Here is a 22,987-nt window from a genome sequence, read left to right on the forward strand (position 1 = left end):
TGATGACATAACAAGTTCAGCCACCCATCATGTTTTATTGGACCTCCACTACAGTGAGACACACACACACACACACACACACACACACACACACACACACACACACACACACACACACACACACACACACACACACCTCACCCATTCAACGGGCACACAATGATCAAGCTGTGGTGAAAAATCATGCTTTTACCATTCGGTTTACAACATTTTCATAGTTCCATGTCATTTTCTGTCTCAAAGCAGGTGCTGAAATGAGACACTAAATAGTTAGAGGTAGCGGAAGGGCAAGACAGGGGGAGGAGAAAGAGAGAAAATGAGACAGCTCTTCCCCGACAGTAGCAGGGAAAGAAGGAGGGAGGGGAAAGGAGAGGAGCTTAGAGAGGGGCTCTGCATTGTAAGTAGCTCTGAGTGCAACAAGTGGTGGCAGCTTTTTTTTCTCACTGTTTTGTTTTCCGTTTGGAGAAACAGAACAAGGGGAAGAGCCGGACAGAAGAGCACAGATTTGAAAAGTTGGAGTTGCTTTTAAAGAGAAACTAAAAAGAACAAAAAAGGAGGGGGCGTAAAGGAATCGAGGGGAAGGCAGCAATGGATAGCAGAGGGGCTCAGCCTGACCCCGAGATGGCCTCGATTTGCACACTGCTGCCGGGGGCTGTCCAGCACGCACACTAGGCTGCTCCATCGGTGAGGTAGGATACTGACAACACAAACTTTACAGGCACGAATGTTTGGAAAGGGATGGAATCTTCTGCATCTTGGAATGAAGTGTGCATACAGTCAGGTGCAGCAGATTTCTGTGATAGCACAGAGGCACTGGAAACAAAGAGGGACGTTGTGTCCATATGGATGTCCTGATTATCAGGTGACAAACCAAGACCAACATCACTACATGCAAGTCCTCCGCGATCACGTCTCAGTTCTGAAAATGCTTCCTTTGCTTCACTCTGGGAGAACGCTGCAGGTACCTGAGAGAAAGAAAAGAAAAAAAAGCAGCACAAGCGGGTGTGTAAATGCTGCCAGGGTCAGCGCTTTCAGATACATTCTCTCGGAAGAAACGGCAGCATGCGCCTGAAATATTTCCAGCCGCTCTTAGTGTGTAGTCGGAGCAGAGCAGAGTGAGCCCGGGATGGTTACAGTGGAACACGGAGTTGTTGCAAAGTAGGGCAGGTAAGTGCATGTCCGGAGTATGCTGGATTAGGGGTTGTTGACAACTGTACACGGCCAAAACTAGGCCCTCTCTGCTCCTTTGGGGCATTTTTGCTGCTCTCAAAAACTTTCAGAGTTTCAGGCAGATCATGAGGGCAAGTTTCTAAAATCTAATTTGCCAAATAACAAATCCAATTATTTCATTCCATGGAAGCAGCTTCCTGTCACGTATAAATATTCCTTGCAGATTTCTTTCCTCGGTCTCTTTCACACTCAAAGTGAGACTTGTCTGTCTCTGTTTTAATGACTAACTGTATTGTCATGTGAAGTTCTCTGCTGTCGGTGCTGTGTGTGTGCGTGTGTGTGTGTGTGTGTTTGTGAAAGAGAGAGAGAGACAGAGACAGAGAATTTACATATGTGTCTGGGGCACAGATTAATATCAAGTTTGTTACTTTGCGTTGCCTTAAATGCACCTGCACACCAGCCAGTGCAATCGCATGAATCAGGACTTTGAACCATTTTACGACATTTTATTGCACGCTGGAACTCCCCCAGTGTGATGGCCGACTGTTGACATCAGAACGGTGCATGGGTCACGTGCACGTTTGCATTTAAAATCCTCTGCGTGCAAGCGCATAGCACAGATTAATTACTCCTTTCACACCCCGCTCTTCGCCCCCTCCCTCCTCTCTCTCTCCCCTGTTCCCCCCATGTCTGGCGAGCACCTGCACCATCACCTGCCACACAGACAGTAGGTGTCTGAGCATATGTTTGTGGAAGCGTGCACGATCCAGGACGCCACACCTTACATGCCTCGTCTGCCCCCGTCCTCCTCACCTCCCTCCTCATGCATTCCAGCGACAGTGACCAGACCAACCCAGTATCGCTGACCTGGTTAAATCATTAACATTGACTGAAAGGATCTTGACGAGATCACGTCACTTTCCTTGCATTTTTGGCTCGTGGCCTAAATAGCGGCAGCCTTAATGGCCCATAATAACAGCTGTTCCTCCTGAACATGGGTAGCTGGGTCAGCTTCGTCATTTAATGGGCACAAACTTTTTCTTTAAACCCAGATTTTACCCGCACAGTAAAACTTGATAAAGTATTCCACTGGCTTTGATGTATAAAATATTCCTTTCTCAAGGATTTCTCTGGGTCCGTGGAAGCATTCACAATGCACTTCACGCACAAGTGCAGTTTTATTAGTTGCCGTTGTGAGAATTTGGCTCGCACACAAAGCTTAAAACTGCTGAGTGGATGCACAGATGTCAGACATTATAGCCTGCAGGTTAGTTCCCGATGGCCAATCCTGTGCGGTGTGGTTTGCATTTGTAGCGATGCAGTCGGTGTGTTTTTGGTTAAGAAGATGTTTCTTGCTGTCTCTAATATTGTTGTTTTCATTTGGGTTATAGACGGACCCCCCCCCCCCCTTCCCCCCACACACACACACACAGCAGGTGTTACCTAGTCATGGTTCTAAGCTTGATTCCATTTTGCGTCATATCGCCTACACTGCTGCTGGTTGTCAGGCCGTGGTTTTACATCACGGTTTCAATGGTATTCTGGATGGTCAGCTCCGTCAAAGTTGTCCTCCAGATTTGTTTTTTCTTGTTTTTTCCCCTATTGCCTTTCAAAAACAAGAGGCAGCCTGGTGCGTGGCTTGTCCATACCTGTCCAGACAGTAAAGCAAACAGACACAGGATGAGGGGAATCTGCTGGAGCTCCGCTGGGAGAAAGTCGCAGCAGAAACGTGAGAAACAAACACAGAGATTAAGAAAGCATGAGAGAGCAGATTAACGCAAGAGGCACATTGGTCATTTGTTATGAAGTAGGTCTCGCTGGTCCGGTTGACACTTTTCTAAAACTCAACCCTTCATATCACGCTGTAACTGCCAGTTATTGGTGACCAACCTCAGAAGCCAGACGAGTAAAAAACAATGTTGGCAAGCAGCAGTGAAACAATAATATAAGTAAAATAATGCACCCTTGAACAAGCTGTGTCATAGTTTAGTTTCTATTTGGTTCTTAGGTCAAAGGTCAGGGGCATGTTAGTTGGACCTGTGCTATAATTATATAATTAAAAATGAAAATACTGATCACAAGGCAGAATCAACTGGGTAATGAGCATTTTAGAAGATGTATAAGAATAGGGGTGTATTTTTTATATTGTTTAAGGCCTGTTTGCAACAGTAGGATGGAAGTAGAACAGGCTGATAGAAATACTATGAAGCTACACATCATAAAGTATTACGATATGTCGGACTCAAAAAACAGAAGTCAATTCTTGGCTTTCTTTCCAGAAGAAAAATATAGAAACTGGCTTTTTCCAGTACAGGCTGTTTGTTAAGCAGAATATCCCATAATGTGCTCGGTCCAGGCTCAGTCCTGGCCTGATTTTTATCTGTTCCACATCACTGTAAACTAAACATCTTTGGAATTTGGTGTGCCTGTCTGAGGATTTCACCCTGGGACCTAGAATATTGTGATGGGGATTTTCAGCTACTATACATGGATCTTACAGCAGAAAACAGAAAAGAGGTTTTTTCAAGTCTTTTTTTTGAAGTCAGATCACACTGTCTGCTTCTGGTGGAATCTGGTGCGTGAGGAAAGGTATCTTTTAAAGAAAAGGCAAATGAAACGTTAATGGGGGGAAAAAATGGTGACCTTACACCAAACATACCCTCAAAAAAGGAATGCTTTTATCTTGCATTGAATTCTATTCATAAAAATACACTTTAACTCTTAATCCCTGCAGATGTGATAATCATCATCAGTTTAAAAGGTGCTGATTATGAGATTTTCTGGATTTACTGCGTGATGCGTGCTTTACAAACACAAGCCGGTTTTTGAGGCTCATGCCAACAGTAATTAACGGCAATTACTTCCTTAAGTTTGTCAATAGCTTCTATGTGCTCCGCTCCTCTACTGGCAGGTCTGCTCAGCCCTGAGCGCAGTTGTTATGGTGGCAAAATTGGAGCAAGAGTTTGGTGGAGGAGGGGAGGTTAAAGGTCCGAAAGTTTGGTGTTTACGTGTGAGATGGTCCCCATTTTTTCCAGGCTTTTAAACGGAAGATTGCTGTTTGCCAGTGTCTGCTAGCGGGAATCCCACTAGGGGAGGCAAGGTCAGGGAAGGCCGCTGCAACTTGTCGCCCTCAATCAAAGCATCTCTATTGTGCACTCAAGCGTGCAACATCTCAGTATGCATCTTGGAAACGTCTGAGTACTTTGCCCAGAGCTGTAGAGAAGGGTATAAACATTTTGGTAACCCCCAGCCCCCACCACCACCCAAATATGACTATCTCCTCTCTAGCCTGTGGGGCTCTCACCTGTCTCAGTGGGAGAAAGAACACAGGCTGAAAAATGGACTGACCCAAATTTGTTGAAACATTCTCGCAGCATTCACCTGTCTGACCCAAAATCTTCAACTTGGAGCGTCTCTGTGACCTCTGTGCTCACTAACTAACTAACAGGGAACGTTGTTTGGATTAAGTGAAATGGTAAGTTGCTTTACGTCTACAGTTATTTTACTGTAGGCAAAACAGAGTGCAAGTCCATGCGGCGCTCGTCCATTAAACATCGCCGGTGGAAACCTACTCCCCTATACAGGGCAGCAGTTTTCAACACTTCATAATCAGCAAATTGTATAGAACATGAACACACGTCTGCAAAAACATGGTGAATATTTGAGGTTTGTGTTTGATTTATTTACCCTCCATTTCAGACTACAATTAGACTTTAATACAAACACCACGAGCTTGGTGTTATGAGTACATTCCATGAGACGTTGTTTAACTTTGCGACTCCGGAATAAAAGATGAAAATGGGTTTGGCCCTTTGACAGCATCGACAGAAAATGTTTTTAGTCCCCTGGAGGCCGGGTTTCCTCAAAGTGACGCTGAATGATGTCATGTCTTGTCTCCGCCGTCTTTAGTTTACTGCTTGGCAATTAGTGGGCTGATGCGACCGAGTTAAACCGCAATCTCGCACTCACACACGAGCTGCTCACACCACACCGTGAGGACACTCCAGTCTGTCTGGCAAAACACACCAAACCCCCTCACCATTTCGGGGGGCTGTGAGGGGCTGGCGTTGGTTGAAATAGTCTGCTCTCTTTTTGCTGCCGTCCGTGAGATATCTCCTCGAACAAAACAAGTGAAAATATCTTATCATCATTTGTGTCACCGTGGCGTTGGCAACACGAGATCAAAAACCAAAACATTCTTTTCTCGTTTCCTCAATGATTTTAGCGAGAAATGAACGTAACAATAGGATTTATAATTTATGCCCATTTTCTGATTGAGTTGCATATATTTAAAAGGGGTAAAGCGGAACAGATGTAACTGTGATGCATTCATGCCTATTCTGTTAACAGCTGCATCCCTGATCAGGGTCAATGGAGATATTCCAGCAGGGTCACTGGGTGAAAGGCAAGCACTCACCTTGACAGGTCACTAGTTCATTCCAGGGCTCACACCATTCAATACTTACACCCTGGGGCTTCTTGACTTATTTAATCAACCTATCAAACAATGGGGGAGAAAAGTCCCTGGAAACTACCATATTAATACAGAATACAGGCTAAACAATTGACTCCCCTGAACACCACTGACATAGTAAAGCTAGGTTTGGTTTAGAACTTTAGAGACATGTATATATAGTGCAAATGCATGTGAGAATAAAACGTTTTCTTTTTTATAATCAAGGTTATAATGAAGCCAAAACCGCAGATTACGACCAAGCGTTAATCCATTATGCTGTCAAGTCCTACCCAAAAAGATAAAGACCAGAGGACGCATGTTTCTCCCATGTTGTATTTAAAATACACATGACTGTGGCTGTAGGACCAAGAACAAAATGAAAAGAAATATGCTGCTCAAGTGGTTGTCAGCCAGAATATATGTTTCTCAACAGAGAGCAAAAGGCCATTTTCAGCCCTACTTTGTCATTTGGGTAAGGTGAGGTCGGGTGATGTTGTTTGACCCATCTCTATAGAGCAAAGTGGATTCTTGCTTATGTCCAGACAAAAACATCAGAACATGCATCATTCATCAACATAAAAAGAAAACGCTCTTTAAAGCAGTATTAATTGGGAACAGGTGTTAAAATGGGGCACATGAACTTTCTTTGTCAATCACTTGCATTGAATTGTAGGCGATTGACAAAAAAAGGGAGCTTATTTGGGGTTATTTGCTTACCAAAGGTAAACAATGTTGGTGTTTCTTTACCTTCCCAGATCACAAAGGCCTTCATTAGTTTAGCCTATTTGTTTAAACATAATCGGCTTAAAGTCTCATTAAGAGATTTTGTGATTGTGACACGAGTACAACTGGATTCTCCTGTCCTTCAAAAAAAATTGGAACGAAGAATCTTGCATATTTGGCTGCTGGTATTGAAGGCATGCCAGGATGTCGTTCATTAATGGCTGTATGCAGACATGGCGTCTTAGCGCAGCAGAGCGAAATTACAGGGCAAAAGACAAGCAGCGTCCAGAGCAGCCCCAAATAACACCCTGCTATGACAAGGAAAATTACACGTTTTTGGAATTGAAATTTTAATAGCTTGATAAAATTGTGTCAGCACGAGGAATGTGGAATCAGATGCTTTCATGTTTTGATGAATGTGGCGAGACTCATTGTTAATATTCTAAATCCCTTGAGGGTTTTGATCAAAACAACAGGGAAATAATTTAATGATTTACGGTGTCATGGCTGTGGAGGATCATGTGATGACTTGTTAATGGTACAATAAAAGGATTAGCATGTGCTGAAATCAAGAAAACAATTCACACTGAGGCCAGGCGCAGTATTGTTATCAATGTGCGTTGGTGACAGGATAAGTTGACGTATCTGGCCAACAATAAAGGGGTGTCATTGCTGCATTGGTGCGGATGTGTTTATGTATGGTTCAGTGGCTGAACTATATGAGTGGATCGGTACACACAGTTCCCACAACCTCTCAGGTGTCCTGTGTATGGGGCAGCCTGGCCTGAGCACACTGATAAAGCCCGTCTTTGTCTGCAGCAGGGAACAGGTAACCATTGTGTGTGTGTGTGTGTGTGTGTGTGTGTGTGTGTGTGTGTGTGTGTTTGGGTGCTGATAAACTGGACTAAATGAGCTGTGGCCTACTGTTTCTACAAGACCAGGTGTGGCTTTTCAACAGCCTCATATTCACAGTTTACAGCTCATGTGCATTCAATGAAAAGCAGGGTAAACTTCCATTTCCAGCTTCTGATTGCGCAGACACACAAACACTCATGTGATAATGGTATTTCCCCCTACAGGAGAAGAAAACAAAAGTTATGCCTTCATAACTTCCCTTATGACCACTATATGCTTATCAGAATTACAGGGTACATCAGATATTATTGTAAACTATAGTTAGGAAACTGTAACTTATCTGGTGTCTGTTATTTGGTAATTCTTTCAGAATAGAAATGCATATATGTACTGTATATCTTTTGACAATGCCAAAACCAAAAGTTGTTCTATTCCGTACAATGTTAAACATAAATAAAATGGTAACCGTGAAATGTTATTAAGCCCATATATTGCAAAAACCATTCAAAAACAATGTTAGTGAATATAATGGCAGCAACATGTTTCAAACATGTTGGGACGAGGGCAATGACACACTGAAAAAGCTAAGGAATGCTTCTAATTTTCCCTATAATATGTCAGAAAATCCCCCCTTTTTTTACTGTTGTCTGTGAAAGTGCTGATAGTGATTTTATTTTTGTTCTCACAAAGGTTTGATTTATGACGAGCTTTCTACGATGATCAGAGGTAAACTGAAGACGAGATCCTATCTTTATGAATTATTGTTATAATACACTTATATCTTTGTGTGTGTGAGTGTTTTGGACAGGACAAAGTACAGTGGGGTGAAATAAAGAGGTGTGTTTGACGTGAAGGTTGGAACTCTACGTTAAACATATGGAAGGGGCTTTAGAAGACATGTCAATGAGGGTTGTCACCATGATAAAAGCATAGTATAGGTTGTCTAACGAGAGGACATTCTCACTTAACAACCATGTGATGGGTTTTGCATAATTAGACCCTTAAAGTGGTCCATATTGCAAAGAAAGGTGCTTCAGACAACGAGATGTTGAGTCGACTAACTCTATCACTCCTCCATAAACATATCCAAACCACCAAAATCAAAACAGATGGCATAAAGGCCCTGCAAACAGAGAAAAATATGTATGATGACTCTGCATAACTCTGCACCAATTTATTTGTAGACAGAACAAAGAGACTATTAAATAGGAAATAAGAATTGAAGACATTTTCATGCATATACATTGAACATGAAATTACCACTGCATGTGCCTGTTTTGTTGGACATCAGTGTAGGTGTTACCTGGTGTTAAAGTGGATTACTTGTTCAGGAAGCAGGAGGGTATAAAGTTGTGTGTCAGGAAAGTAAACTTTATGACTTGCTGCTGAATTTAAAACAGACACCCACTGTAAATATTCAATCTGAAGTGTCTACCAGGCGACGCTGGTTAAAGGGTACACAAGAGTCTCAGATGGAAGGTGAGAGTGTTAATGTTGTGCTCACTCTTGTGGTATCCTGCGTGTGTGTGTGTGTGTGTGTGTGTGTTTGTGTGTAAAGATGTTAAGTACAGGGAATGAATGCTGTGTGTGGGGAGGTCTTTAATTATTACAGGAAGACACAGCTCAAGAGACACACTACCACTTTAGTGTGTGTGTGTGTGTGTGTGTGTATCCAGGATGCATAGAGGGAAGTGTGGAATTGTACCATCCTTCACATCATTAGGTTCAAGGTCCATCATGCCCAGCATGTGTAGTTTAACTCTGAAACGCTGAAGTTGTTTATGTAAAAGGCACCTTGGGGGAATATTTTTCTTAATGGTTTTTTAATTCCATAGGTTGTTTGTAAAAGCTAATCTGCTAATTACAACCTTAGGCAGTATCTAGTGGCCATGTGCATAAAAACAAACTCCACTTATAATAGCTGCTACCTTATTTGCATGCAAAAGTAGCTGTTGGCAAAGTTCATGCTAGCAGAAAACATCTGTACCTAAATTACCTTTATATGTGGCAATGGTGAACAAAGATGATGTGGTTATTACTCAGATAAAGCCACAAAGAAGATTCCAGCTGCAGACAAATGGTGCAAAAACTTGCTGTAACACACTGTCTTGGAAGTTGTCATCCACTTGTGAAATACGATCTACCCCCCGATACAAATCTTTAAGCCAGGTGCAAGAAAGTACAGAAAAAGTTCCTTGAGGGTGGTGTTTGTACTGGTTTGGACGCCTCTTGGGTAAGCAAACTGTTGTAAGTGAGCAGCAAGCAAATTTCAAGAAATGACACAAATGAGAGAGTAAATACGGCGACATCAAGATTTCCAAGTTATTATTTCCAAGTATTGTTGTTATCCATAAATTATATTGTATCAGCTGTTCACCATGTTCTGGACACCTTTTACATCAAGTCCTGTTCTGTGTTTGCTTTTGCAGCTCCTCCGTCTGTGTTTGCTCAACCATGCTCCCCGGTTATGGATTCTCGACATTTCCTGATTTCCAGCCCCACCTTTACTCTTTTTGCTGCAGAGGCAAACATCCCAGCATGTGGATCCCGGACTCTGCAGAGTCGCAGGATCTGAGTGAGCCTCAGGAGAGCCGGCCTTTCCTCCACCCCTGCCACCACAATCACATTGCTGTATGCCAGCAGGAAACATTGGCTTTTATTGAACTTCAGCCACCAGGAACTCCTAAACTAAATTGTGTCGGCTGTCCAAGGTCTTCCAGTCCAGACAGGCGATGTGCAGCAACCTCGCTGGCCCTGAATGGTTTTACACTGAATGAGCTGAATGACATGTATCTGAATGACTGCCACAGGACAAACAAGCATGAATCAACCTTGAGTTTAAACTCACATGCATCTCTGGAAGACGGAGACCTTGAATGCAACACTGGAATCGGGACTCCTGTGCCAGAAAAGACAGAAAAACCTCATGCTGTTACAACAGTGTGTCGTCCTCTCCACGCAGCTCTTAGCCTCCCTCTGTCCCTCCCTTTGTCCTCTCTGCACACAGACAGAGACTCCTGGGAATCTCAGTTTCCTTGCTCCTCATCCTCACCTGAATGTCCTGGGTTTCAGGGTCTAGAGTCCTACCAGCCTCAGAGAAGGGCTTCCCAGGGATCACTGAAAGAGAAGTCTATCCGTGAGTGCAATTCAAACAAAAATAAAATATTATCATGATTCTCTTTAATCTAATTAAAGTGGGTTGTTTTGTTTTTTTGTTTCTTTCAGGGCGAAAGATCCAGGTTTACTCCTCAGAAAGCCTGAGTGACAACTCTCAGTGTAGTCCAAACGTGGAAGCTGATTATATTTTCCCAGGACCTTTTGCTTCTTTCCTGGAGGAGGACCTTAATGGATTGTCCACCCTGGAGGACATTTCAAGCCCCTCATTTTCAGACTATGCTCCAGATCTCCCAAATAGCCACAATGATGCTTTTGATCCACCTGCCGAACCACTTCAGATCATTGAGGACTCAGTACTGGATGAGGTGGAAGGCACTGACATTGTGGATACCTCTACAACAGGAGAAACCTTCTCCTCACGGAATCGCCAGGGAGACCACGAGCGACGGCGCTTCTCAGCTTCTGAACTGATATCAAGGCTGCAGCTCTCTCAAAGAAAGAATTCCTTCACCTTGAAACTAGGAAAGTCACTGTCTGCCCGTGTAGCCTCCCGGGACAGGCAGGTGTCCAACAGTGTTGGTCCCAACTTGGAGCGTAAGTACACAACAATACTGACATTGTGCATGACATTCCTCTCTGTCAGTGGCTCGGCCAGTTGCCCCATCCCCATTACGGGAGAAGGGGTAGAAAATGGATGGATGGATGGATGGATGGATGGATGGATGGATGGATGGATGGATGGATGGATGGATGGATGGATGGATGGTAAAAGGAGAGTTCACGCATTGCTGAGCTCCTGTATGTGCATTTATTTGAATTAATTTTTTTCCTGAAAAACAAACTTCTTCATTCTATTGTTAAATATGATTATAACATGTGAATTTGAACTGTGGGAGTTTCTATCCACATCCAGCAGCTGATATCAATGTAGCGCCTTCAGGTCCTCTCAGATGAGGTGTAAAGGTTTGCTGAGGATAAGATAACCTGGGCCTCCCATGTTTCTTGAACACCTCCTGATAAAGTTATTACTAACCTGCTCTAATGACACCAAAGATGCATTTGAACTATGTAAACAAAAATATGAAAAAAAAGAAGAGAAACAGGATTTACCAAAGTACAAGAGATTTATTTAGTAGCATTTTGTCGATTAGCGCCGCAATCCCTCGGGGCATTACAACATTTTCACATTCTTGTTTGGGCAGATTTCAAAATGTTATAAATAAAATAATAACACAATGCCATTCATTAAACCACTTTTCTGTTCTTCTCAAAGGTCTTTCTTCATGTAACACCTCAATACGTTGCACCGGCGCGACAGGATTTTTAGTTCTAACATATGTTTTCTGTTTTTTAAAATTAGTTTTTTAAAAGTAAAAAAGAAGTCTTTACCTTGCTAAATTTTCAGTAACACTGTTTTTTTAAAAATGTTGATCCTCTTAGTTAAACACAACTCCAAGAACCCCAGTTCACGAGGCTCCTTTGACAGCGCCCCCCACAGTCCTATAGGACCCACACCCACTTTGCTGACGGGCTGTGACAACAGCGTGCATCGACGGAGCACCAAACTCACGTAAATATGCCCCCTGCCATTAACTGCAAATACTAAAGTGCAAATATTTATGAACTTCATGCTTTCGTTACAGAATGAGGAAAAAATCCATCGAGGAGGACTTAAGCATCCTTCCAACTGTTTCTAATTCGAATCGCTTATCACGCTTTTTACCAAGTTGTAAGTTTCTTTGATTTGTTGACCCAATTCTAAAGAGACACTTTGCCATGTTTCCTGTTTAACATTCCATTATATTCCCTTTCCTGCAGCAATCTTGTATCAGGAATACAGCGACGTTGCCATCAACAGGGAGATCCAGAGGCAGCAAGGAAAAGAACCAGGCCAGGAGGAGGAAGGGCTGAGGGAGGATGAGTCAGATGGGACCCCGTCTCCATCCAATCTGTCCCCATCTAGCTCCTTTCGCTCATCACGGGGCTCTGCTTTTGCTCTGTGGCAGGACATCCCTGATGTTCGAAGCAGTGGCCAGCTGGACAACTTCAGCAATGAAGAGAGGAAATTACAGGAGGTGCTGTTGGAGTTTTCGATACAGCACCTGTTGATATGTGCTGTCCTGTACAAGGCTGGCTGACATCGTGTCATTCTGTCTTAGGCAAAGTTTGAGCTGGTGACTTCCGAGGCATCCTACATTCGTAGTTTGACAATTGCAGTGGACCACTTTATGCTGTCTCAAGAACTGGCAGAATGTCTTGGAACTCAGGACAAGCATTGGCTCTTCTCTAAGCTCCCTGAGGTCAAAGACGTCAGTGAGAGGTGAAGCAATATGCTGATGACACGCCCATATATCCCTCTAATAGTTTTAAAGTGCCCTTCTCGGTTTGTCTCTACTTATCTTCTGCTTTTAGATTTCTCCAGGACCTGGAGCACAGGTTGGAGAAGGACATTCTCCGATTTGACGTGTGCGACATTGTCTTACATCACTGTCCAGCTCTGCGAAAGGTTTATTTACCATATGTAACCAACCAAGCTTACCAGGAACAGACATACCAGCGTTTGCTGTGAGTTACATTCACTGAATATTTAATGAATTCTCTGTCACAGATATATGCCACGATTTGCGAGCGCATTTGTTCATCCAATTTTTTCAAAGTTTAACAAATTTTTCATATTGTTCTTATTTCTAGCAAGAAAAACATTCTGCATATTATTTTTTGAATTTTCATATACAAATAACATATTTTGATAAAAAATATATTAGGACAGAAGTGAAATCTTAATGTCAATATTGTCAGTTATATCAATATAATGATTGAAGGCTGTAAATTCTTGTTTGAAGGAGCAGGTTACATTCCATTCCCAGGTGCTTGTCATGCAGTTACTGACTTTCTGTCCACAATTATGAATGGAGTGTGTTATGTTCGATTAGTTTGGACTTGATGTCCGTAATTTGCCTTGAGAGTGTTCTGGTGTTATTTTACACCTGCAAGACATAACTTGCAAGTAGTTAATCTAGAGATCTTTTCTCCTGCTGGAATTTCCACCCACGTTTGCTGTAAGTCATTTTTAAGTTGCAATTACTTGCCTTTTCAGGCAGGAGAACCCTCGTTTCCACAGCGTTTTGGCTCGTCTGGAGGAAGACCCCATCTGCCAACGATTGCCCCTGACCTCTTTCCTCATCCTGCCCTTTCAGAGGATCACACGCCTTAAAATGCTTGTGGAGGTACACAACGAAAATCACGGCGGGATTCACTTTAGCACTTTTAAGTCAATTACCTACGACTGTAAATGTTATAATATGAAACCAACTGTATGCACCGGGTTATTTTTTAGTGCTGTGGCATATTTTTCAGAATATCCTAAAAAGGACCAATCCAGGATCCAGGGATGAGGATACTGCCACAAAGGCTTTCAATGAGCTAAAAAAGGTGGTGATTATCATCAGTAATAACAACCAGTTAGTGTGTGAGTATTACCACTGGTGAGGAACAACAGTAATAACGGCGTTGGCACATGTCTCCTTAGATCATCAAAGAGTGTAACTCCAGTGTGCAGTCAATGAAGAGGATGGAGGAACTAATTCACCTCAATAAGAAAATCCATTTTGAAGGAAAAGTGAGCGATGTCTTTTTCCACAATGGTGATGGCTGAGGAGTGTTTTTAACACGGCTTCTTCTTTGCAGATATTCCCTCTAATCTCTCAGTCCAGATGGCTGGTGAAGCACGGTGAGCTCCTGGAAGTGGACACAAACATGTCTGGCTCAAAGTTCAAGTTCCCAACCAAACCTGTGTACCTCCACCTGTTCAATGACTCCCTCCTGCTGTCCAGGAGAAAGGAGTGAGTGAAAAAAAATGTTTCATTTCCACCAGCCAGTAAAGTAAAGTACACTACAGTTGGGTTTACATTTACGTTTTGATTTAAATCACCAAACCATAATTCCATTGGGCTATAAATCTTGCAGCTGAGTATCTGTTTTATATCAGCCAACAATGTAGCAAGCATGACCTTCCTTGGTTCATTTCCTTGCTTTAATGATTTTGTTTTCCCCAATGTATTTTATCAATAAATTTAGATTTTAGAGATGTGGTGGTTTAAACTTTGGCTTTCAAGTAGAAACAGTTACATTATTACATTTATTTTTCCATGAAGTTAACACATAACAAATGTATTGTGGTAGAACTATGACCTCATTCTATACAGTGGAGATTTGGTGTTTAATAAGCTGAAACTATGGACTTTTTGATTTATTTTGTACAGCACATGGAAGTTCATGGTGTTTGTACACGCAAAGATTGGAGAGCTGAAAGTGAAGGATCTCAGCCAGACGTTTCAGGGCATCTCAGGCTTTATCTTCCACCTGCAGCTGTGTGAAGGCCCACAGCTAAAGCACCAGATCCTGCTCAAATCAAACACAGAGTGAGCAATCAGTCATCGCCGGAGTGTTGAACCAGTTGTTCCGCAAACAGAAGAAGATCTAACTGCAGTTTTTGTCTCTAACCAGAAGCGGGAAGCAGCGGTGGATCACGGCCATGTTTCCATCTGATCCACTTGAAGACATTGAGCAAGCCAGCGAGAATGTGGGTCAGTCCACTGTTTTTTTGGGTTGTTGTTATTTTTTGCTGAGTCGTCACAATCCTTTGAGCACTGTCATTCATCAGCTTTTGTCTTGAATGGATAGATATTTCCCAGGTGCAGTGCATCAAGAGTTATAAGGCCCAGGAGCACGACGAGTTGACACTGGAGAAGGCCGAGATTCTTCACGCGAAGACCATCACGAGCGACGGTGAGATACATTTTTGCTAGGAACTGTATCCCCTTCAGCATTTACTCTTTGAGCATAAGCGGTTTGAACATAATGGCTGCTGTTTTTTCCTCCAGGCTGGGTGGAAGGCATTCGATTATCAGACGGGGAGCGGGGCTGGTTCCCCAAAACCTACGTGGAGGAAATCACAAGTCGCAGTGCACGCCTCCGCAACCTTCGTGAAAACATCCGCATCAAATGTGTCACACAGAAACTGAAGGGGGATAACTGAACACTGTTTCCCTTGTTTCAGCGTTGGACTTACATTTAAAGGCTACTCACACACTGGCTGTAAATACTTTTAGGAAATTAGAACATCACATTAATATTCAGCAGTTTCACAGTCTCAGTTGAATAATAAAATGCTTTGTTAGTCTTCCTAAAAGCTCCTTTAGATTTCCACAATTCTGCTTCAAATCCTTCTGTCACAGGCTCTACTACCAAAGCACATCTCCCTGGCAAAACCTGGCTGATTAAAAGATTTCCCTTGTTCATATTTTGACTCAACCCTTAAATGCACCGAAGCAATGAGCTGATCCCTCTGGCTTGTAAGAATTCCCTGTTTTTCCTGAAGCCTGATTTGTTTTTTCCTGTACACCACCATGAAAGTGCACACCCACACACATATAGTGCAGATTGTTTCATGTCTGCCGACTCTTCCCTGGAAAATAAGATTTGACATTAAACATCAATCCCGTTGCCCGATAAAAACTGGACTCGGGTTCAACTAATATAAATCCCCCCCTTTTGTTAGTTGTAAATTAAATGTTTGCAGTTGCAGCATGTGTATTTATACTCCTCTAGCTGGTTCTTCTTTAAGGAGATTTGGATGTAAATGTGCTGTATTGTAGATGCTTCTTGTATAAAGAGTAGAAAATGTTTTATTTACATCTAAGTCTGTAATTTATGCAACAAGAATTTCACAAACTTTAACTTTTCCTCATACCACAGTCATTACAAATATCTGAATCCACTGGATATTTCCCACCACTGTGCCGACTACTGCAAATGTTTAACCATTGAAATAAAGAGAGTGAGTGAATGCTTTGAGTTTATTGTGTCAAACAGGGTTGAGATTAAATCTACAGTATTCTTTTTCACACATTTTCTCTCCTGATTTCTCAGATGGATCCCTAAACTCAATTGTGCCTCCTATGAAAAATATCCTCTCTGTCCATTCCCACATTTTGGGTGGATTACAGTAAATCTTCAGGCTTTTCCTGTTTCATTAGCAGCGTCCATTAAGGTCACATTGGTCAGTTCTTACAGTATTATCGGTTCCTGGGACTCTTTCTTGCTCCGCTGCAGCTTTGGCACGAGTGGAGGTGCAGCGTGACTCACAGTAACGTGGCTGTTTCGATCTGGCTGCGGATAAAACAAAAGATGTTGTTGCAAAACTTCAGAGTTGAAGCGTCTCACGTTACTTACAATACGCGGGCACATTTCTTTGCAACCCAAACTTGATTAGATAGCGTTTTATCATACTCGAGAAAGGCATAAATAAACCAGTGCACCTTTGATCAGATCCTGATCAAATGTGCAAATGTATGAGGCAAAGTGAGCCCATAAAATGAAGGAACGACCTGCAGTGACAATCTAAAGGTCATAATTTGTACTATTTAAGTCAAAATATTGAGTCACTTTCGATGTGACTAGTTTTGATCTCTGAAAAGTTCACATCTTTAGTTATAATTCCTGAAGAAGGCTCAATATCATCTCTTTTAATCTATCAAAACTACACAATAATGTGGTAAAATATATAACATATTAATGTTTGTTAATTATAAAAACGGGATGAAAGCCACTCTCGAACTGCACATTTAACCTGTTGTAGTTGAAAGATCCAGCTCCAGTAATCCTCCTGGTGTGCACAGGATATCAACAGTGGCTCCAGCAGTTCACCTAGGAAGTAGTAGACAAAAGATTTTAGCTTAGCAGCAACATTTGGTGAATATATATAGAAGTCTGCATTTATAACCACATGTAACTTGATTGTAGGTCTCTTTATTGTGTACCTATGAGCTCAAACTCCATCTGGCCAGGCAGTGCTGACCTCTCCACCGCTTTGATGCTGTGACGGGGCAATCTGCCCTGTTGCAGAGGGAAAATGCCCACATTAGCTGCTGTTTAATCAGATGCAGTGTAACGATAATGAAGGCTTGCAACATAGTTATTTTACAAAACCTCGTATCTTATGTTGAGAACCTTGCTGTCGATTGACAGGAGCAGCACGTCATGAGGGAAGAGGACCATCAGTCTCTCCTGGAGTCCCTGCGAAAGCAATTAATTTAAGATCTTCAGTAAAAAGAGGTCTCTGGTTCTGACATCCTTACTCCACATCTATGGACTGGGAACATGTGCTTCAGAACCTCAGGGCAGCTATATATCTGGCAGTATATTCTATTCTGTCTGGAATGCGATTACAGACTTGCATTGCCTGTCAAATTAGATTGTATCGCAGTTATTGATGTACAAACACTGCATAATTTGATATCACTAATGACTATTTTGTTTCCTCTTTAGAACACTGGCCAATTTTCCCCATTCAAAACAATTTTACATTAGTTATAAGAGATCAGGAATAAGGCCTGCTGCAAAAGAGGATATAAGCTATCACAGTGATGAGTGCATTAATCACCTGATTCTGTGTATTGATGATATGGACCATGGATAAATATCCAGGTTGACCCATGTGCTGTATGGGAGACCCTTCCCACTGCCATATGGGTGCTTGCATTAAGTATGTCTTCAGTTCTTCTCTCTTCCAGTGCTCATCACAGGGCAACTGTAATGTACATATATTTATTTAAATTTCCTTTTGGTAGAAATGGTTTGTATTTCATCCTTACCAGGTAAGAAAGGGCACACTGGGAGGGGCTCATGGGCCGTGTCATTGACTTGTATCTTCTGTCCTTCAAGTGTTGCAACCACTGCTGTAACTCTGCAGCACTGGGACATATGAAGACTTTGGACTCCATCATTGGACCTGTGTGAAAACAACGATGAAATTGAGACTCTGAGTCTGACATCCGATTGTCTTTTCTTAGATGATCTCCTTCACTTACTGCTGGTCTCAAACACGTGTGGTGAATGTGACACGCTGTGATCCAGGGAGACGGGCTGGAAGGAAAGTCCAGACAAGGGCAGAATTCCCTGAGAGAAATACAAAACATGTTTCAGTGTGAAGACTCTTTCCAATCTGTTTACATTATTTACATGAAACTTATAAACGATTCTCTCAAAATGTCTGTCTAAATAAAATAAGACTGTGCTTCTTTTTAAAATAAAAAACAACAATGTCTAAAAAACATTGGAGGAGTGGAAATCCAAGAATAACTAGTGATTTTTGGACAGAATTCTTAATAAGGTGGTTTAATTCCACAAGTTCAACCATGGCAAATAACGCTGCAGACGTCTGTAAACACAAGACTGATAAAGACTAATGACAAAGCTCCAAGAGACAATTTTGATTGTCACAGAAGATATATATAGATACTATATACTATATATATATATTTATTATATATATATATATATATAAAATAAACTGAAGAAAACATTGTAGAGATGCCTGTGTTCTACATGTTGAGCAGATTCTGATTGATTTGCACATCAAGGTTTTTCGTATCTCGATGAAAATGAGAATGAATAAAAAAATATATTAAATAAATAAATAAAAAATAAGCGGCCGTACACGACAGTAGCCATTGAGGCTGGTGACGTTTATGGTCTGTTCTAATAACAACCATCAGGGGGCGCCAGTGCCGATCCAAGGGTTTTCACAACGGATCATTCTAGTCTCTGAAATAGTTATTTAACCACACAATTTACACAGAGTTAAAAATTATATGCTACACTTAACTGCGAAATGAAGGTAATCACTGTTTAAATACATAAAATAAATAAGGGGTGTGTCTTCTCAATATGTCAGTCTCAGTCAACTTTCCATGGAAATTTAAAGGAAGTTGTTTTGTTGGTTTTGATTTTGATTTTGATGATTGATATTGATTCTTTAAGAACATCAAAAGGTTTGTGGATAACAGAACAGTTTCAGTGGGTTGAGTCATCCCTGAGAGACAGCAGCAAAGTCTTTTAACTGAGGTTAACCATTGGCAGTGGTTCATCAGACATGTTATGAAGCGCACCAGATGCTCCATATCAGTCTCATTTTGCCATCCTTGTGGGCACCAGCCCAAAAGTTGATGCTTACGGGCTGACATATGCCTTTGCAACGTCACATGGACACCTAGGACACCATCTCAGAGAATCCTGAACATCTGTAAGTGGTCCACGTATTCGACAAAAAAACTGCAAAAGGTATCATGATCATTACCTAAAACATTTCCCTATAACTTTAAATATTGGTAGTGCAACATAAACTGTGGGTTTATATTTAAACGAATGTCAGTTTAAAAATAAAGTACATAAAATCACCTCATAAATGAAGTCCTGTTTTGAATGGTCCAAGGAGAGAATGAGGAGGTGGAAGGAGAACAACACCAGGAAGTGTTCATGTGATCCCTGAGGGACACGCCAAAAACATCAACAACATCATTTAGCAAAACTAAACGATTAAATTATGAGTATACATGCATTATCTGATGATGATGATGATGGTGACGAAGAAGAAGATGATGATGATTAAATGTTTTGCAGTCTGATTCTGAATTTAGCACCTGAACGTCTCGCACCAGGATGCTGCACTAATGTACTCAGACGGGTTCTTGTTACCTGCGTGTGACTGTTATAGAGCAGCACCAGGGAGGAGTGGATGATCTCTCCGTACATGTGCGGAGCTTGGCCCTCCCAGTTCCTGGGGGGGGTCTGGGAGTAAATCCTTTGGTGGAGCTCATCTTTGCTCCTGCCCCACAGCACCACCTAAGGGCAACAAGAGAAAACGATTTCGTAAATGAGTAGTTTACAGCTTGTTTCTCTGGCTGTAGGGCTCTTTTCTGGAAGGGTCGAGTCGTACGTTATTGAGGACCAAAATAACATTTGCTGTGAGTTCAGCAAAAGCATCACAGAAAAAGACAAATAAATAAAGAAATTTAAAAATAAATCTAAATGAATACATGTCATCATAAATAGCCCAACTTAAATTTCTGCTGACCAAAATGCATGAACTTTTGTATATATAGCTGTATTTATTTCTGTACTAATTAATGCCTTAGTCATACTTCCCTAATATTCAGCCATTACTGTTCACCATTAAGTTTCCATTTGTCACGGTTGAGCACACACCCTCACCCTCACACACACACACACACACACACACACACACACACACACACACACACACACACACACACACACTCAAGCAGGATGACCTCTTTTCCCAGATGCTTCACTGAAGCACAGTGTGGCGGTGGAGGTGGTGGAGGTGGCAATGGTGGGCGCTGCTCCTCTCTGCCCTTCCTCAGTGACACCTGGGGACACCTGGTTTCTGCCAGGCTCCACACCCTGGATGAAGATGATCACAGTTATCAATAGCAGCATCAGAAGTCCATGTCAGTCCCATAATCTTTCATCGCCGGTCTGTGTGCGCGATCGTCTGTATTTGCCATGTTACAGGGAACAGAGACTCATCCCGCTTGTTTCCTGTGGCTCCTTTAACCCAGTTGTGGTGCCCCTGTAAATGAACAACCAATTTGAGCGCCGCTGCTCATGCCACATCGCAAGGATATGCCAGAAATGTTTTAGATTGGGGGTTTTTAAGTCACTTTATTAGATATAATGAAAACGTATACAAATCTAATAATTATTGTATATCTGACAACACTGTCATCACCCAGACAGACGACTCACCCCACCCAACCCAGCAGCAGTCAGACATAATCAGATTATATTGATCAGAATAGAGACAAACGCACCTGTTGTCTTTTAGGGTTAAATTGTATAACATCCATGTCAATTACAGACGTGAGAACTGGTTTCTAAAAGAATAACATACAAAAAAAGTTTCTGATGATTACATAAATGTTCTCCTTTTACTGTTATAAAATGAAATAAATCAATAGCCCTGGCGAGTGCTGGCACTGCTCAACATTATATATTCAAACATTAAAATTGTGTATTCGACCATGAATTAAACACTGAAGCAAATTTGCTTTTGTTTTATAATCTCGCAAATTTATGGAACCACTCTGAGTAGAAAAGTTATTTCAATGGAAAACTGTTGAAAACCAAAAACCTCACATTTCAGAAATTCTTTATTGTTTGTGATTATAGTCTATCTTTTGATCGTGTTTTCAGAGATAACTAGAGATGAAAACAAATCTGCAGCATGTTAAACAGTTGGGCTTGTGCAAACATTATGTCTGTCCGCATGCACATACAGTAACACGAGCACATATGGAGGCCCAGCTAGTGCACTGATTAGCCTCTGCTAATCCCTCCACTTTAAATGAGTTGCTCTGTCCTCACATCGCATTAAACCTCCCCATCCAAACAACAGGCATTGTCTCACAGTGGTCTGCTAATCACATCAGTGCAGCGTCACTGACTCCATCTATCTATCTATCTATCTATCTATCTATCTATCTATCTATCTATCTATCTATCTATCTATCTATCTATCTATCTATCTATCTATCTATCTATCTATCTATCTATCTATCTATCTATCTATCATCTATCTATCTATCATCTATCTATCTATCCATCATCCATCCATCCATCTATCCATCTGTCTGTCTGTCTGTCTGTCTGTCTGTCTGTCTGTCTGTCTGTCTGTCTACAATCAGCCAGAAAAGAGAGCAACATAACCAAAATAATAGCTTTCTTTTCACAGATTTTTGGTCATTTTTGACTGTCGCCACTTCCTCTTTTTGCAGCAGATTTTTTCCTAGAACCACATACCAAAAATAAGAACCCCCAAACGGCTTGTTTCATTTACACTGAAGCCGAAAGATTCTGATTTTTTTAATTTATTTTGTTGGTTTTGTTTTCTTCTCAAATGCACCAGGTTGTGCTCTCGTCTTACCCCAAGTTGTCTCCAGAGAGTTCCAGCAGCTCGATCTCATCGGGTCCCACCTCGTCCACTCCAGTGTGCCTCTGGGTCACACTACAGCATCCCATGACACGCGAGGGGTCCGGATCAGTTCCTAGTCCTCAAACAGTGCACCATCTGCGCAGACACTCATCCTCACAGTGTGGGAGGCACACTAAAACCAAAGAGATAATGGGAAAAAATGGGGGCTGGTTGGGCCCAAAAGAGGATTGGGGGGGGGGGGGGGGGGGTGTAAGCCGCATACGTGTGTATTTCCAGAAAACCTCAAAAACAAGTTTTCTAAGTAATAACGATACAAGTGGCCATGATCTATCAAGTTGTTGCGTAGTTGCTTCTTCCTTCCTGTTGGTAGACAGTCTGCACAAAACTGCACCGCTTCCTCAGTTTTTAACCACAGAACGCGTACAGGGAAGCTGTTAATGCCACAGCATGACGTCTATAAAGTTAGCAGACAAAACAAAACAAAGATGATCATTCATTCGAGATTCACCTCTCAGCTGCTCAATGTGGATGCACAACCGGACAGTGACGAGTTGTGAAACTGGGATGCAAAATGGTTCGGTGGACAAACCCACAAAAGGAACGGGGATTTAAGGTCGTGGATGTGTGCATGGAAACATGTCAGTGTTTCTACTTCTCCATGGGGCTGGGAGCTATTTTTGTTAGAACAACAAGACCACAGCCTGTTTTATCTGAATTTACAGGATGCATTTGTACAAATCAAATAAAACATAAACATAAACACACACACACACACACACACACAATAAAGTCTCAACATGATAATTGGCCCCTAAACTGAGGTGTTCCTTTTAATGATCCAGTGTCGTAGGAGTGATTTACAAGGTTTG

The 22,987-nt window shown here is 41.9% G+C and overlaps 2 protein-coding genes across 7 annotated transcripts; one reads left to right on the plus strand and one right to left on the minus strand.

The window, feature by feature from the left end:
• The first annotated feature begins 346 nt into the window (after nucleotides 1-346).
• arhgef19 (Rho guanine nucleotide exchange factor (GEF) 19) lies at nucleotides 347-16,169 on the plus strand. Of its 5 annotated transcripts, none has more exons than XM_057040566.1 (16): nucleotides 347-689; nucleotides 9,634-10,340; nucleotides 10,430-10,915; nucleotides 11,762-11,891; nucleotides 11,965-12,050; nucleotides 12,140-12,396; nucleotides 12,481-12,641; nucleotides 12,734-12,886; nucleotides 13,419-13,548; nucleotides 13,679-13,753; nucleotides 13,851-13,940; nucleotides 14,009-14,163; nucleotides 14,584-14,742; nucleotides 14,828-14,903; nucleotides 15,005-15,109; nucleotides 15,205-16,169. In XM_057040566.1, exons 2-15 carry the CDS (start codon nucleotides 9,659-9,661, stop codon nucleotides 15,059-15,061), a joined length of 2,697 nt encoding a protein of 898 aa, XP_056896546.1. In that variant the 5' UTR covers nucleotides 347-689; nucleotides 9,634-9,658; the 3' UTR covers nucleotides 15,062-15,109; nucleotides 15,205-16,169. The 5 variants fall into 5 exon arrangements, with proteins under 5 accessions (XP_056896546.1, XP_056896543.1, XP_056896542.1 ...); XM_057040563.1 differs by having other exon boundaries at nucleotides 347-684; nucleotides 14,828-14,907; XM_057040562.1 differs by having other exon boundaries at nucleotides 348-689; nucleotides 14,828-14,907.
• LOC130529896 (pleckstrin homology domain-containing family N member 1) lies at nucleotides 16,166-22,875 on the minus strand. Of its 2 annotated transcripts, none has more exons than XM_057040575.1 (11): nucleotides 22,110-22,863; nucleotides 20,455-20,587; nucleotides 19,859-20,005; nucleotides 19,562-19,648; nucleotides 18,193-18,280; nucleotides 17,977-18,113; nucleotides 17,766-17,912; nucleotides 17,312-17,398; nucleotides 17,143-17,218; nucleotides 16,953-17,029; nucleotides 16,166-16,492 (listed from the first exon to the last, which is right to left on the minus strand). In XM_057040575.1, the coding sequence occupies exons 1-11, from the start codon at nucleotides 22,202-22,204 to the stop codon at nucleotides 16,391-16,393; spliced, it is 1,176 nt and encodes a 391-aa protein (XP_056896555.1). In that variant the 5' UTR covers nucleotides 22,205-22,863; the 3' UTR covers nucleotides 16,166-16,390. The 2 variants fall into 2 exon arrangements, with proteins under 2 accessions (XP_056896555.1, XP_056896556.1); XM_057040576.1 differs by having other exon boundaries at nucleotides 16,316-16,488; nucleotides 22,110-22,875.
• Nucleotides 22,876-22,987: the final 112 nt, after the last annotated feature.

The sequence above is a fragment of the Takifugu flavidus genome, chromosome 8 (assembly GCF_003711565.1).
Source record: "Takifugu flavidus isolate HTHZ2018 chromosome 8, ASM371156v2, whole genome shotgun sequence".
Classification (NCBI taxonomy): Eukaryota; Metazoa; Chordata; class Actinopteri; order Tetraodontiformes; family Tetraodontidae; genus Takifugu; species Takifugu flavidus.

Coding starts and splice junctions, on each gene's coding strand:
- arhgef19 (XM_057040563.1), top strand. CDS start 9,659: ATGCTCCCCGGTTATGGATTCTCGACATTTCCTGATTTCCAGCCCCAC. Junction 10,341..10,429: donor ACTGAAAGAGAAGTCTATCC/GTGAGTGCAATT, acceptor TGTTTCTTTCAG/GGCGAAAGATCCAGGTTTAC. Junction 12,397..12,480: donor AAGAGAGGAAATTACAGGAG/GTGCTGTTGGAG, acceptor ATTCTGTCTTAG/GCAAAGTTTGAGCTGGTGAC.
- LOC130529896 (XM_057040575.1), bottom strand. CDS start 22,204: ATGGGATGCTGTAGTGTGACCCAGAGGCACACTGGAGTGGACGAGGTG. Junction 17,219..17,311: donor TTCTCAACATAAGATACGAG/GTTTTGTAAAAT, acceptor CCTCTGCAACAG/GGCAGATTGCCCCGTCACAG. Junction 17,030..17,142: donor GATGGAGTTTGAGCTCATAG/GTACACAATAAA, acceptor ACTACTTCCTAG/GTGAACTGCTGGAGCCACTG.